The following is a 13328-nucleotide window of genomic DNA, read 5'->3' on the forward strand; positions in this document are numbered from 1 at the left end:
CTCGAATGAGGATCCTCTCCGGATCCTCTTTGTGAGGATCCAAGGGAACCTTTAATCGTATCTGTTTATCATAAATCATGCAGTCAGTTTTCATAAGGTATTATTTGTGTTCAATTTTAAATATAAAATTTAAAATAATTTCTGATAACACAATATATGATAAATGGACATAATTAGAAAATTCCTAAGATCCTCACAAAGAAGATCCGAAAAAGATCTCATTCAAATTACTCTAAAATCGAAATTACCATAAACGACCGAAACGACAAGAAGTCCCTCTCCGAGCCGTCTCGTCTCTCTTCAGCCTTTTGCGACGGCAAGACCCAGCCGGACGTAGCTAAAAGGCAAGCCGTCGTGTACAAGCTCTACCCCACAAAGATGACCAGCATCATGACCTCAAACTCAAACCCACCAACTCGTGACACGTGTAAAGTTACATAATTTACTCGCAAGAGATTTTTTTAGTGTTACCGGAACACGAGTAATATATGAAAACACGTGGTATATCATTTATGTTTCAGTCACAATAAAAATTTCTCTTTATTTAGAATACCATTACAATAACATCTTATTAATTCATAATTAGCTAGAAAACCGTTGTATTGATGTAAAATTAGCTTGAAATACTACTACAATAACATCGTATTAATTCATAATTAGCTTAGAAATTTGTTGTATCGATGTCAAATTAGCTTGGAATACCACTACAGTAACGTCATATTTGCTTGCTTGGTGTAGCTCTTTAACTTTTGTTTGTTTTATTTTGCAAGGTCATTACTTTGTGTAGCTCTTGAATTATATGCAGAAAGCAAGATAAAGGCATCTTAAAGGAAAATGTCTCGTTTTATCAATTAATCTTCCAACTCGCGTTCGACGAACAAAGTTTTATACAAAATCCAGATACTTGAAAGTGTGTACATCCAGATCAATGAATGGGGGGAGAAAAGAATGAGGGGTATGAGACGGAGCCGCAAATACAATCCGAAAGAATGAGGAGTACGGGGAGGGAGACGCAAATACAATCCGGTCTGTCCAGGAAAGCATCTACAACCCTGCATTTTACTTTCCGAGCAAGCGACGACCACGTAGATTTGCATCTCCAATGCGGCTGTTTAACACATCAGCATCATCGTAGAGATGGTCAATAGATCTGCTTTGCCTGCACGTATTACAGAAGTAATTAGTTACACATAGTTCTACATCAGCATCATGAGCAAATAAACGTTAAAGGTATAGAATGATTGGAAAAATGCTGGCACGCCCGTGTATCGGAATCATTATAACTTACCTCTCAATTTCAGACCCCATATCAATGGCCATACCCTTCAGCTCTCCCAACAGATCACTTAAATCGGACAATCCATCATCTTGCTTCGACTTCTCAACCTGTTTAAGACAAAAGGTTAGACATCCAGAAGATTCGAGGAAGAACAAAGCATTTCATATGGCAAGCAAACAAAACCAGCTAATATCCTCTCTTGTTTTCTACAGATACAATTATTAGTAACAAGTTAATAACAAAATACAAACCTCAACTTTCTGAAGGGTGCTGGTTGGTCCATCAGGTAATGTTCGTGGATTAGATCTTCCCTTGGGTTCTGGTCTCAGTCCCAACTTCTCCCTCTCCTCCTGGCTGCCCATTCTGACTGCATGGTCTGCATTTTCCAATTTTTGAAATGAAAATTTTATTATTTTCCAATGCAAACTGACGACATTATTACTTTTTCCACGGACACAAAGATGGAGCATATAAGTCATGGACAGAAAAGAAAGAAAATTAACCTCCTGTAATGAGAGGGCCACGTATTGGGCGAGTCCTCTTTGGCTTCCAAGTCTTAGAGAAGATGCCCCCAAGACTTCCCAGAAGCTTTTCACCCTGAAATTAGCAAGTTCAATTGTTCAGTTTGCTGAAGAAGATCATCGTATATCCCAAAAGAAACAGTAACAAAACGATAGGAGTTGTTGAAAGCCGACTGCAAATCTAAAAGAAGCATAATTCTTAGTGAAGATGAGGGAAAAGGAAGCGATTGTTCACAAAGAAGGCGCATAAGATATAATCAAACTCTCTCCAGGAGGAGCCAGGGGTTTGGAATGGAGAAGTTCTGACAGAAATCAAGACCAAAAGGACAAACAGACATATTACAAACACAAAACAGACAATACATGTATGAACAAGGTCACTTGCAATAACAAAATTTCATAGAATACAAAAACGATGAACTCCAATGGTTCACCATAAAACTATAAGGACATAATACTTTCACGTCCAATCCTTTTATATGCACTTATTCTTGATGTATCAAGTACATATTTTTAATTTGATAACATACCCGAGTAAGATCCTGATCGATGTCTGCAGCAACCATGTGGGTCCTAGTGATTTGTTCGCCTTGCTGATGCAACATGACCAAAGTCTTGGTAGCATCCTCCCTCATTTCTTCAGCAATCTTCAAGCAGCCGTGGACTGCTTTTGTAGTCTCCTCAGCCTTGTACACTGCATAGTTCTCCAACTCTTCCACTGATTGATTCTCTACTCCTCCTGTGTCACGGAAATCATTCTTGTATTTGTTCCTCTCAGTCAAAATAGTCTTGTATGCATAGGAAGAAGACTTCTCCTGTCCTCGCTGTCCAACTGGTGCATCTTCAAAAGGGTTTGAGTCAGAGGACGCCGGATGTACAGGATTCAGTGTGATATGTTTAGCAGCCTTCAAAGGAGACTTCTTTAAACCAAACATTTTCGGTGGAAAAAATGTGCACACTTTACTTGGGCCGCGTTGAAGATCTTAGAAGAACTAAAAAAATATGGTAATTAGAAATCTACACAGAGATCAACAGCAATCCTGGAAAAGCAAACAAGAACAATATGTGAGATAACAAAAGCATCGGTGCTCAAACAGAGAAGGGGTCAATTTCGAAGAAATACACTAGAGCATTATCATTGCAAAACTTCACAGAGAAGAAACAACACAATTGAATGATGAGGACCAAATCAAGCAACACAAACTTGTACAGAAAACATACAGAAATTGAAAAGGTTGCCCAATTCCTAAATTCATACAATCTTTCAATATGAAAAATCGGAAAAATAAAACGAGATCAGACCTAAAACAATAGCATCTACAATATTCAATCACAAATCCAACAACTCCATTTGCTTAATTTGGTTGCCAAGAAAATACAAGAGAAAGAATCAAATTCCAACTTCATCATATGGGTATCCCAGAAAAATAAACAATTTCTGGTTGACTTGACCTTGTTCATTACTCAAACAACCCCAAACTTCACAAACAAAAGAACACAAAATTCCATTTTCGTTGCGTTTTCCTCCATTTCTCAGCAACCAAACAAGAAAATCACAAAACTCATGTAGATAATATCAGAACTGGGAATTTGAAATTAAAAGTAGAGAAGTCGACCGTTAGATAACGACAAGAAAGGGGACAAAAACAGAGAAGCTACAGGGCAACCCATGTGAAAAAAAAAGCAGAAAATAATCGAAAAGCAGAAGCAGAATCCAAGAAATCGTTTGAAGGTGAAGGATTTGGGTACCTGAGAAATCGCGGCAACTGTCTCGCAGAAAAGAAAAGTTTGACGCTCCGCACGAAAGGCCAGATCTTTTGAGAGAGAGAGAGAGAGAGAGAGAGAGATTTTAAAGAGTGGGGAAAGAGGGAGAGGGAAGTATTCAAAGGTAAAGACTTGGTAAGACGCGGAGTCGCAAATCGTAGGCTTTGAAGATGGAAACTGGCGAGAAACTGTAATTTCCGGTGATCTGGGGATGTAAAACGCAGTGTTTTGGTGATTTTTGTGTGTGTGTGTGTGTGTGTGTGTTTTTTTTTTTTTCTTACTATCCTCTTTTAATTAATTACTTTTGCATCTCAATTATATTTTCTAGATGGTGCAAGTTGAACAAATCAAATTATTCTTAAATGGATGACTTGGACCACTTCTTTGAGTTTTTGTAATTAAATCCCCTTTGGCAAGGTGGTACTATCCTTTGCAATTACTGCAAGGATGGTGATATTCACACACTTGTACTTTTTACATATTTTTCAGTTTTTGACCCCTGAGTTAAATAAATTGAAGAAAATCAAAGTATCTAAATTAATAGAAAGTGTATGGATAACATGACCCATACTAATAGTCTTTTAAGATATGTCCATATGTTTGTTAGTGTGTCCACTCCTTTACATTCAAATTAATTTTTTTTTCCTTCGTGATTTAGAATGTTTCCTTAACATCAATGTAATTTTCATAAAATGAGTTCATCCTTGTTATGAAGTAACAACAACTAGTACCACTAACGCATACTTTGTAGCGTTTCACTAGTATAGTGATTTGGTGGTATTTATCTCCATATACAAGTAGAAGGTCTTAGATTCAAATTTTTTTTTTTTTCTAATAAATTTGATGTCCAATTATGATTGATACATTGTGTAGCAATACACATTTATTTCTCCCAATATTATTGTATAAAGAAAACTATTTAATTGAAAACAATAATTTCATGCATAGACAAAGATTATTTGTGGTGTTATTAACTAATAACTTTGCTTCACATAATATTTATCCTTTTTTGCATGGAGGCCTTTCATAATTTATGCTTATATTTTGTTTTTGTTAACTTTTTTTTTCTTGCAAGCGATAGTTTTAGTGGATTAAATTGTTAGTTATTAGGGGGGGAGGGGATCGGTGAGGATAGAACATGCATCATGGTGTATAGACATAATTACTTTATGTTACCACACTAAACCGCCATTTGTGTTCTTGCTAACCTTTTCATTATTAACAAAATTGGAAGAGGCATGCAACTATCCAAGTTACAGAAGAACATAGAAGAAGAAGATGAAGGTTTAGAAAGAAATGAAAGCTTGAATTGATATCTTCTAAGTTGAACAGATTACAAAAAAAAATAAAAAATGAGAGAGAGTTTACAAACACAACTAACTCTATATCCTTCTAACAACTCTTCTAATAACTTTTATCAGCTAGACTAATCTACATCATTCAATTATAAATAATCTTCACCATTCATCTGTTAATATTCATTTGGGCAAGGATGTACCACAAGAAGAAAAATGGAAAAATAATGGAGGCAAGAAATGGAGCCAATGCGCAGGATATTTAATTCCATTACCATAAGAAAGATAGAAGGACTTCTACTTCCAATTGTCGACTTTCAGAATACTTGTACAACTTTTATATTTTAGTTTTTGGCCCCATAAAAACCTTCTAATTAATTAGGAGAAAAGTCACCATCCGTTATATCCCTTTCCCTTGTACCATATGAGAAGGGCCGGCTTTTTTGATAAAGAAATATATCTATATATTTCTATTTATATATATATATATATATAATATTTTGAATCCAAGGAAAAAATCACATTCTAGAAAATCTTATATATATATTATATAATATTTTGACCAAGGAAAAAATCACCTTCTAGAAAATCTTTTCATCATGCATTTTGGCTCGGTTCGGTTGGCTTGACCTTACTCATTTCCCAAAGTCCATTTTCTCAGCAACCAAACAGTGGACAATTTTTTTAGACTTTCAAATCAATAATTTATGAAGCAACTTCGCGGAAGACTTCAATGTCAACATCTACAAATTAAATTCTTAAGCCTTAAGATTTTTGTACTTTAGACACAATGAGGGTTCCATATTGTCCACGGCAAACAAGGGTAAAACAATAAGAGCACTTCAGCGACCGGTTATCACCAACCGCTGCTAAAACTCAGTAGACCTTTCATGGCAGCCTATTTTCTTGGAGCTACATAATAATTTCGGTACATAGAGAAGAGAAAAAAAGGCTAAAAAGACCATGTTTTTAGACCATACCTCCCAACACCCCTCGGTTCCCCCACACCACCCACCACCCACCACACCCCCCCCCCCCCCCCAAACAAAGCCATAAGAGAGAGAGCAGTGAGAGCTGACGCTGGAATATTAACCATGTAATACGGGGAATTGCTACTACCTTGGCGTTCATCAAGATGTCGGAGAGCAGCAATGGATTTGGTCCCTTCTCTTGTATCACAGAAACAAGATTATACGTTTCAGATGTGTTCTCTCACGGGTAACTGAAACATACATTACAAATCTAAACATCAATACCTGTGCTTCTAACTCAGCAATTATGTGTAACGATGCTTGCTCGATGCAAGCACGGCGCTTACACTCTTCTTCAAGCAAACCTGTCATTCGGTATATCTGAACAGACTGAACTCAGCCATTTCTTGAGCTAGATCCTCCGCTTCTTCGTTTGCCTTCAACTTTTCCTCTTTCAGTTCTTCCTAACAACCGTAAGTAATGTAAGATTTAGAAGTATGATTAACTTATATAACCTCAAAACTCGGAAAAACAGTACGGATTGAATTCGCACCCGAAAGCTTGAAGTACAATTTATGCAACCAGTCAGATAGATTTTCTAATAAAGGCTGTCAAAATCGTCTTAATGATGCCTCCCTGGGAATACATACCTTTAATTGCTTCACAAGAACTTCGTAATCTTCTATCTGCCGCGATATCTTCTCTACCTTCTTTATTAAATCTGCATCTGGTGTGACTACGTACCATTGCCAGTTTGGAAAAAAAGAGAGGGGGGGGGGGGGGCCAATCTTCTCCATACGTGCTTTAGAAAGCTCATCAAAATATTACCACATCAGTGCGAAGAAAAAGTTCTTTTTAGATGAATTTGGAAAGATGAACTGTGTTTTACGGTGATAATATTCGTTATTATACTTGACCAAATGAGGTGTATAAGTTAGGGTTTGAGACCAATCCTTAGTGAAAATGTAAGTGAAACTTAGAAAAGCATTTGAAGTGCTTCCTGCAAAAAGTATTTGAAGTACTTCCTGCAAAAAGCATAATGCTTTTAATCATTTTAAAAATACTTTGAAACGAGTCCTTAATCAGTAAAGAATGAAGTAATTGTAACAAGATACCCCATTTCGTCTGACAAGGCGAGCTTTCCCTCTAGTTCACCCAGAGTCGAGTTGATCACTGTTCGTCTCAAGCTAATTTTTTCAACTCTCTGACAGAATATCCTAGTATTTGTCTCCGATGTGTATCAAGCTTCCTCCTAAGTTCCTTATTTTCCATTTCGAAAAATTCAGTAGTTTTCTTTCCATCCCAAACATTGAACAGCTCAAGATCTTGAATTAACAAACTCATCCTAGTATTTTCTTCAGCAGTTTCTTCTTCCTGTATTTTCTTAGCTTCAAAGCAGCTATATGCTCCAACGCCGATATCTCTTCATACTCTCTATTTCACATCTTGAATTAGCTAAGTATTGGGTTAAGGTTGACAAAGAATAATTTGGTTATTTATTTATTTATTTATTTTATACAAAGCGTGACTGAGGTGGGAAAATCGAAATAAAATTTAAATGTAAATTTTGAGGGACTATAATTTTCCAAATAAAATCCTAGTTTCAACAGAGGAATTCAAATATAAAGTCTCGAATGTAGGAGTATACGTTCTTAATTACTTGATTATAAGCTTCGTAAGTTGTGAATTCCATAGTCTTTTGAATTCCTTTAAAAATAGTTGAGCTGGGCATAATGGTAAGTTAATATCTCTGGTTTGATTTCCATTTGCCTCAAGAACTCTTAGAAGAAGAAGAAGGTATTTCTAAGTACTCCTAGAAACAAACCGATTCAAGACACAAAGCTTCTCTCCCTTTCGGTGAGAGTTTTTCTCTCGTGGTGAGAGTGCTTCTCACTTTGTGTGCCCCTCCTTGCTTGCTTCGTTCAGCCGCCGGCCCTAGCAGTGGTCAGGGTCGGCGGCAACCCCTTGTTCTTCTTCTTTCCTTCTTTTCTTCTTTCTTCTTTTCCTCCCCTACAGTCTGTTTCCGGCCTTTTTTCTCTTCTTCTTGCCTCTGATCTATCTGATCTTAGTCCTCCATCCGAAAATTCTCAACTCCAACCATCTTTTTTTCTCTTCCCTTGCTGGTTTTCCACTTCCATGACACTTTTCAACCCATTTTCTACCTCTCCCTAATGGTTCCAACCTCTCTCGATCTCACAAATTCCCAAATCTGCAACTTTTTGCTTTTTACCGCGTGTCGGGGCTTTCTAGGAAGGCATATAAAGCTCCAACTCGGTGGTCACACCACCACTTTCCATCTATGTGCTGTTGTCGGCATTGTTACTCGTGGGATGTTTTTCCCACGGTTTCATTTACTTGGTGGTTGCGGAATTGAGTTTTGTGGCTTGATGGAGGAGGGTGTAATCTTCATCTTTTCCGATTTGGAAGCTTTGTTTGGTGGGATTATCGGAGACTGCAAGAAGCGATGGTTCGTGGTGACGGTGTTGACGTCTTCTGTGTATCTGCTAGGGTTTTTTTTTCTCAGCTTTATGTTTGTTTGCATTGGCTCAAACTTTGGGTTGGATCTTTTCGCTTTGGGGTCCATATTTTGGTTTTGGGTTTTATTTGTAATTGGATCCCATTTATAAACATTTGCTTTATTAGTAATGAAATTTTACCTTTGTGCCCAAAAAAAACAAACTAATTCAAATTTATTTTCCCATTAGCCATAATAAGAGAGAATTATTCAATATAACTGAGATATATCATTTTACTAATATATCTCTCGTCATTTGATGCTTTGAACCAAAGATTATCGTATTAAATTATGTAATAATCTCATTAGGCCTGGTCCACATTTAAATCAACCTTTTAAAACCTAGTGTAGGTGTTGAGTCCTTACATGACGCCATGAGTTCAAATCTCGTCGATGACTAATATAACAAAATTTATCGTTTGACCCAAAAAAAATCCAATTGACTTTGTATAAAAGTTGACTCAAACGTGCTGACCAAGACAAAAGGTAATATTCTTGCTTGGATTTGAGAAAGCCCACTAATATGATGAGTGTGAGTGATGACTTAGCTCTTACATCTATAATTAGGACTGTTAGGACGGAAAGAGATCCTCTTCGGATCTCTTCTTCCAAAACCATCAAATTAAGTGATTCAAGTCTTTGATTTAGTGGTTTTGGAGAAAGAGATCCGGAGATGATCTCTTTCATGTTAGGACAACTAGGTGTTGACACGTGGGTAGTTTCCCAATTAAGGTGGTTGATAGGCCAATACAATCTCTCTATTATATTATTTTCTTACACATTTTTCTCATTGGACACATGAAATTTTTTAATGTGTTAAAAATACAGTTTGGTACACTCAGAGTTATAATACAAACAGTTGGAAGTGTTCTTGCATGCTGAAAAAATCTCTCCTTCAACAAACCGATTTTCATGTTTGGAATAGGTCTTTGCCTTCTACGGCAGAAAAAGTTTATCTCTTTGATTGAACTGGAACTGGTTGTGATTGTAATCACTTTATTTATGCATTATCCTTTTCAATAAAAAAAAAAAACTTAATACCGCTTTTTTGTCTTAAGAGCGTAAATCACTTCTCGTAATATTATCATTATGTGTGTCTGCTTTCTTGACAACGCACTACCAACTGCCAGCTATCAGAGCAAGTGAAAGTGAAACAACCACTTCTGAGTTCTACATATATTGCCACACAAAATTGATTAAAAAAAAAAAAAAAAAAAAAGAAGTTAAAGTTAAATACATAATTAGTGAATCGTACGATGGTGGTTAGAAAAGTTGAAATGCTTCTTTGAGTCTTTCCGGGTTCAGGAATGATGGACTGGCATGGCAAACCTACCAGCCAATTCCCTTTTTTAAAAAGAAAAATACACTCCTCCTCTCACAACTGTCAATCATAATAAATATGCATTTAAAATCAAATTAAAGTGAAAAAAAAAAATCATGACTTTGCTGATAATATTGGCTACAAAAATAATCAGGCGCGATAACAGTTGAGTTGAAAATCAAATGGTGCTCTAAGTGTTATTAAGATGTAGTTTTCAGATGTTAACTGCATTAAAAGTTGAGCAGAATTTAGATGTTTAGCTCTAACTAAGGGGTAACCAAAACCCGATGGCTAAAAGCCAAAAACTAGTATATAGAATTTGATAAATTAGAGAAAAAATATTATGTGCTTTTTCAGCCTTACCCACCCAAATCAAAACCCATTTGCAGTTCATTTGATGGAAGAAAAGTAAAAGTGTGCTGAACTGACTTTATACCTGCTTGTATACACACTTCTAGTTGTAGTGGTCCAAATATTTTATAAAATTATACACACCCACACACACACACACACACAGAGATGTATGTGTAAATTATTACTGCAAGGACAAATTGCCTTGGTGGATAGGATATTCCTCTTAAATTGATTGCATCACAGGTTGAAAATATTCATTTCCTTAATCTATTAGAGTAGTAATATTGCTCGTAATAATATAAAAAGTTATTACTATTTTATTTTATGAGTGAATAGTGAGCTTAGTAGCAGTTAAGAGTAGAGAAAGAAGTGAGATGAGATGGGGTGTCATGTCTAATGGTAGGTGACTAAACAACCACCTTCAACTAGCTCACATGACCTCTTTGTGTACATTTTAAATTTGCTTTTTTATCTCTTCATGTCTTCATCACTTCACATACCATTCTTATTTTTCTTTTTTCAATCCCTTACTCACTCATATAGTGATTCCAGCATTCTTTTTTTAGCCATCTGCATTCTAAACCGAATATTTTAAAATTTTTATATACTTATAGATGAGTGCTATCATACATTTTTGCATTAATAAAATTTGCAAGTTGGAGATAAGCGGACTCAAACGTTGATATCCGCTATATGGTAAACTATCGCCTCTTCGGTCCCGACTCCTACTACAGAGACGAATGAGACAATAACTTCCTCTAACACAACTTACAACTTTTATCGTATTGTACTCTCCAAAGAGCAATCCTTCTCAAGATCTCAAACTTCTTAACCAAGAGTTAATATCACTAGCCAATATAATTACTCCAAAGACTTATATATGAAATGTAATTACAGCATTGAATTTTTGAGGTCAAACAAAATCAATGAGCCTGAATCTTAAAGGAAATGACATTGTTGGTATAACAAAACAAAAAAAGGATTTGGTAAGGCCTAACTTGGAAGGCAAATTAGCAGCAATACTGCCTCAGCAAGCCCTAAAATCTGTAAAGAATCAATGAATTATGATGTCCAGAAAATATGTATTTGTACCTCTTGAACCTTTATTGGAAGGATAGTAATTTCCGCATTTCATTTTTCTCCTTGCGCACTATTCTTCTTCTTCGCTTGACTCTCATTTGACTTATTCAATCAAAGAGTTAGAAGAAAAAAGGAGGAGTGCAGGAGGAGAAACCGAGAGTGCCGAGATCACTTTCCTATCGAAAATCCATGGCCAAAGGACTTGAAACTCAGTTGGAGATGAGCCCTACAAGGGCAGCCTCATGCTTATGGCTGCTGCTCCCGACCCACCATGGCTTAAATGCTACTGCGGCTGCATCATGGTTGCTACTGCTTTCTTCCTCCACAGGAGCAGGAAGATTGAGATCAAGAAAGTTTCTCACTTCAGGAGCTGCAGGCTTCTGAATCACTAGGGTTTGGCTGGTAATTTTAGCCTCACCAATCAAATGGGATCTTTTGTGCCCTCCCAATGCTTGCCCTGAGGAGAAAACTCTGTAGCAAATTGGACAGGAATGCCCTTTAGTACTTTTTGCACCGCTCTCTGCTATTTCTTGCTCAATGGGGTTGTCATTGTTGCAGCAAGACCCGGGGGAGATGTCAGTTTCCATGGTGTTTTCACCGCTTTCAATCTTCGAAGCGAAGCACCCTTTGGTCTTCTTGTGACTTGCCCTATGGCCTCCGAGAGCTTGGTACGATCGAAAAACCTTGTTGCAAGTAGTACATTCGAATTTGCTTCTCTTTTGTGAACTCTTGCAAACTACTACTTCAGAATCCAAAATATCAGCTCTACTAGTACTCAAATTTTTTGGGGACTGATCTGACCTCAATTCAAAATCACAAGTCTCTTTGATCTTCCTCTTGCTTGAATTGTACTTGTTGGAACCCAATTTATCATTATTCGAAAACCCACCAGCAGAAGAACAAAACTTGGATTTTCTACCTTCAAGTACTGCTAGGGACTCGAAGTTTCGAGGCTCCAACACCTTTTTATTGAGTTTGTTCTTCAGTTTCAAAGTTGTAGCAATCTTACTCTTAATATCCGCAACCCGAGTTGTTCCAACTGATGATGGAGGATCCGAGAACCCTGAATTTCCATCGAAAGAGTCACGAGCTACTAATTTTAAGCCGCCCCAGTGACCCGAATCCCTCGAAAGCATCATCAAACACATAGCAACCTCTTCTTGTTCTTGCTCAATCTCGGAAACAGAGGAAGTAGTAGCAGCAGCAGCAACAATTGAAAAGCTAGAAGATGAAGTTGTTGCTCCCATGTACCTTGTTTTTCTTCCCGATCTTCTTCCCCGATTGGGAGGAGCAGCAGTAGTTTTGTTCTCCGATTGGCTAGTCCAAGAATCTTCGTGTTCTTCCTCGAGGCTCTCAATCGAAACTTTTTCTTTTTCCGAGTGGAACTTCATGTGACCGAAAAGAGATTTCCAAGACTGAAACCCTTTGCCACATTCTCTACAAAACCTGTCCGGATGAAACGAAGTGTCCTCACTCGAGTCCGTGAGCCTCCATGTTTTCTTGGGATTCTCCCTCAGACCATAACCGGGTTGCTGATGAGTTCCGCCTTCGAAATCAGAACCGCCATTGTTGGAGGACGAGAGCTTAACTCTGCCGGTATTGAGCTTTTCCTCTGTTTCCAGCGAATTGTTGATTAAGTGACACCTCATGTGAGCTCCCAATGATCTGCCACAGGGGAAGCTCTTGCTGCAAAACTTGCATACATACTTCAACTCTTGATCTTCTTCCATCGTTTTGAATCAAAACTCAACCAAATACGGAAATTCAGATCAGAAAAGCTTCGAATCTGATCACGAAACTTGGTAAAGCTCCGAGATTCTTGATCTCATTACACTAAAACAGGATAAATGTAATGAAACAGAAGACAACCCGGATCAGAAAATCGACGCGAAAACTCAAACTTGGAGTGAGAATTGCATCAGATCAAGCTTTGTTGCTGCTTTTTGAACTACCCCAGAGAAAAAATCTCAGATTTCATGAATTATGAACTAGAAAAAGGTTAAAAATTAAAAAAAGAAAAAACATATATCAGTAGCTTTGCTCTTCTGCTCCGCTGTTTTCTTTGTTGGTGGTGACGATGGCGACGAACAAGCACAAAGAGAGGAAAAATGAAAAGTGAGAGAGTGAGTGAGCGAGCGAGCGTTTGTTTCTCTTTCGCTTTCTCTCTCTAGTTTTTCTCTCTCTCTCTCTACCTGTGAACTTGACTATTTTTGGAGGAGAAATCCATG

General features: G+C 37.3%; 2 protein-coding genes across 4 annotated transcripts; both read right to left on the minus strand.

Moving 5' to 3' along the window:
- Window positions 1-824: 824 nt before the first annotated feature.
- On the minus strand, window positions 825-3777 carry LOC103931365 (SNAP25 homologous protein SNAP33). Of its 3 annotated transcripts, XR_007260269.1 has the most exons (7): window positions 3550-3777; window positions 2331-2840; window positions 1783-1876; window positions 1531-1655; window positions 1289-1386; window positions 985-1159; window positions 825-941 (listed from the first exon to the last, which is right to left on the minus strand). XR_007260269.1 is itself a non-coding variant. In XM_009340836.3 (6 exons), exons 2-6 carry the CDS (start codon window positions 2733-2735, stop codon window positions 1060-1062), a joined length of 822 nt encoding a protein of 273 aa, XP_009339111.2. In that variant the 5' UTR covers window positions 2736-2840; window positions 3550-3776; the 3' UTR covers window positions 825-1059. The 3 variants fall into 3 exon arrangements, 2 of the variants coding, with proteins under 2 accessions (XP_009339111.2, XP_018499049.2); XM_009340836.3 differs by having other exon boundaries at window positions 825-1159; window positions 3550-3776; XM_018643533.2 differs by lacking the exon at window positions 3550-3777 and adding an exon at window positions 3253-3408 and having other exon boundaries at window positions 825-1159.
- A 7104-nt stretch (window positions 3778-10881) lies between these two features.
- LOC103931393 (zinc finger protein ZAT4-like) lies at window positions 10882-13328 on the minus strand. Its single transcript, XM_009340872.3, has one exon. It carries the CDS (start codon window positions 12828-12830, stop codon window positions 11310-11312), a length of 1521 nt encoding a protein of 506 aa, XP_009339147.2. The 5' UTR covers window positions 12831-13328; the 3' UTR covers window positions 10882-11309.

The sequence above is a fragment of a genome, unplaced genomic scaffold, assembly GCF_019419815.1.
Source record: "Pyrus x bretschneideri cultivar Hongxiangsu unplaced genomic scaffold, Pyrus_bretschneideri_v1 Contig3, whole genome shotgun sequence".
Classification (NCBI taxonomy): Eukaryota; Viridiplantae; Streptophyta; class Magnoliopsida; order Rosales; family Rosaceae; genus Pyrus; species Pyrus x bretschneideri.

Bases quoted from the DNA above. Each gene is read 5' to 3' on its own strand.
- LOC103931365 (XM_009340836.3), bottom strand. From the start codon at position 2,735: ATGTTTGGTTTAAAGAAGTCTCCTTTGAAGGCTGCTAAACATATCACA. The intron at 1,656-1,782 runs GTTAATTTTCTT...TGGAAAATGCAG, and splicing joins TGGCCCTCTCATTACAGGAG to ACCATGCAGTCAGAATGGGC. The intron at 1,387-1,530 runs GTTTGTATTTTG...TGTCTTAAACAG, and splicing joins GCACCCTTCAGAAAGTTGAG to GTTGAGAAGTCGAAGCAAGA.
- LOC103931393 (XM_009340872.3), bottom strand. From the start codon at position 12,830: ATGGAAGAAGATCAAGAGTTGAAGTATGTATGCAAGTTTTGCAGCAAG.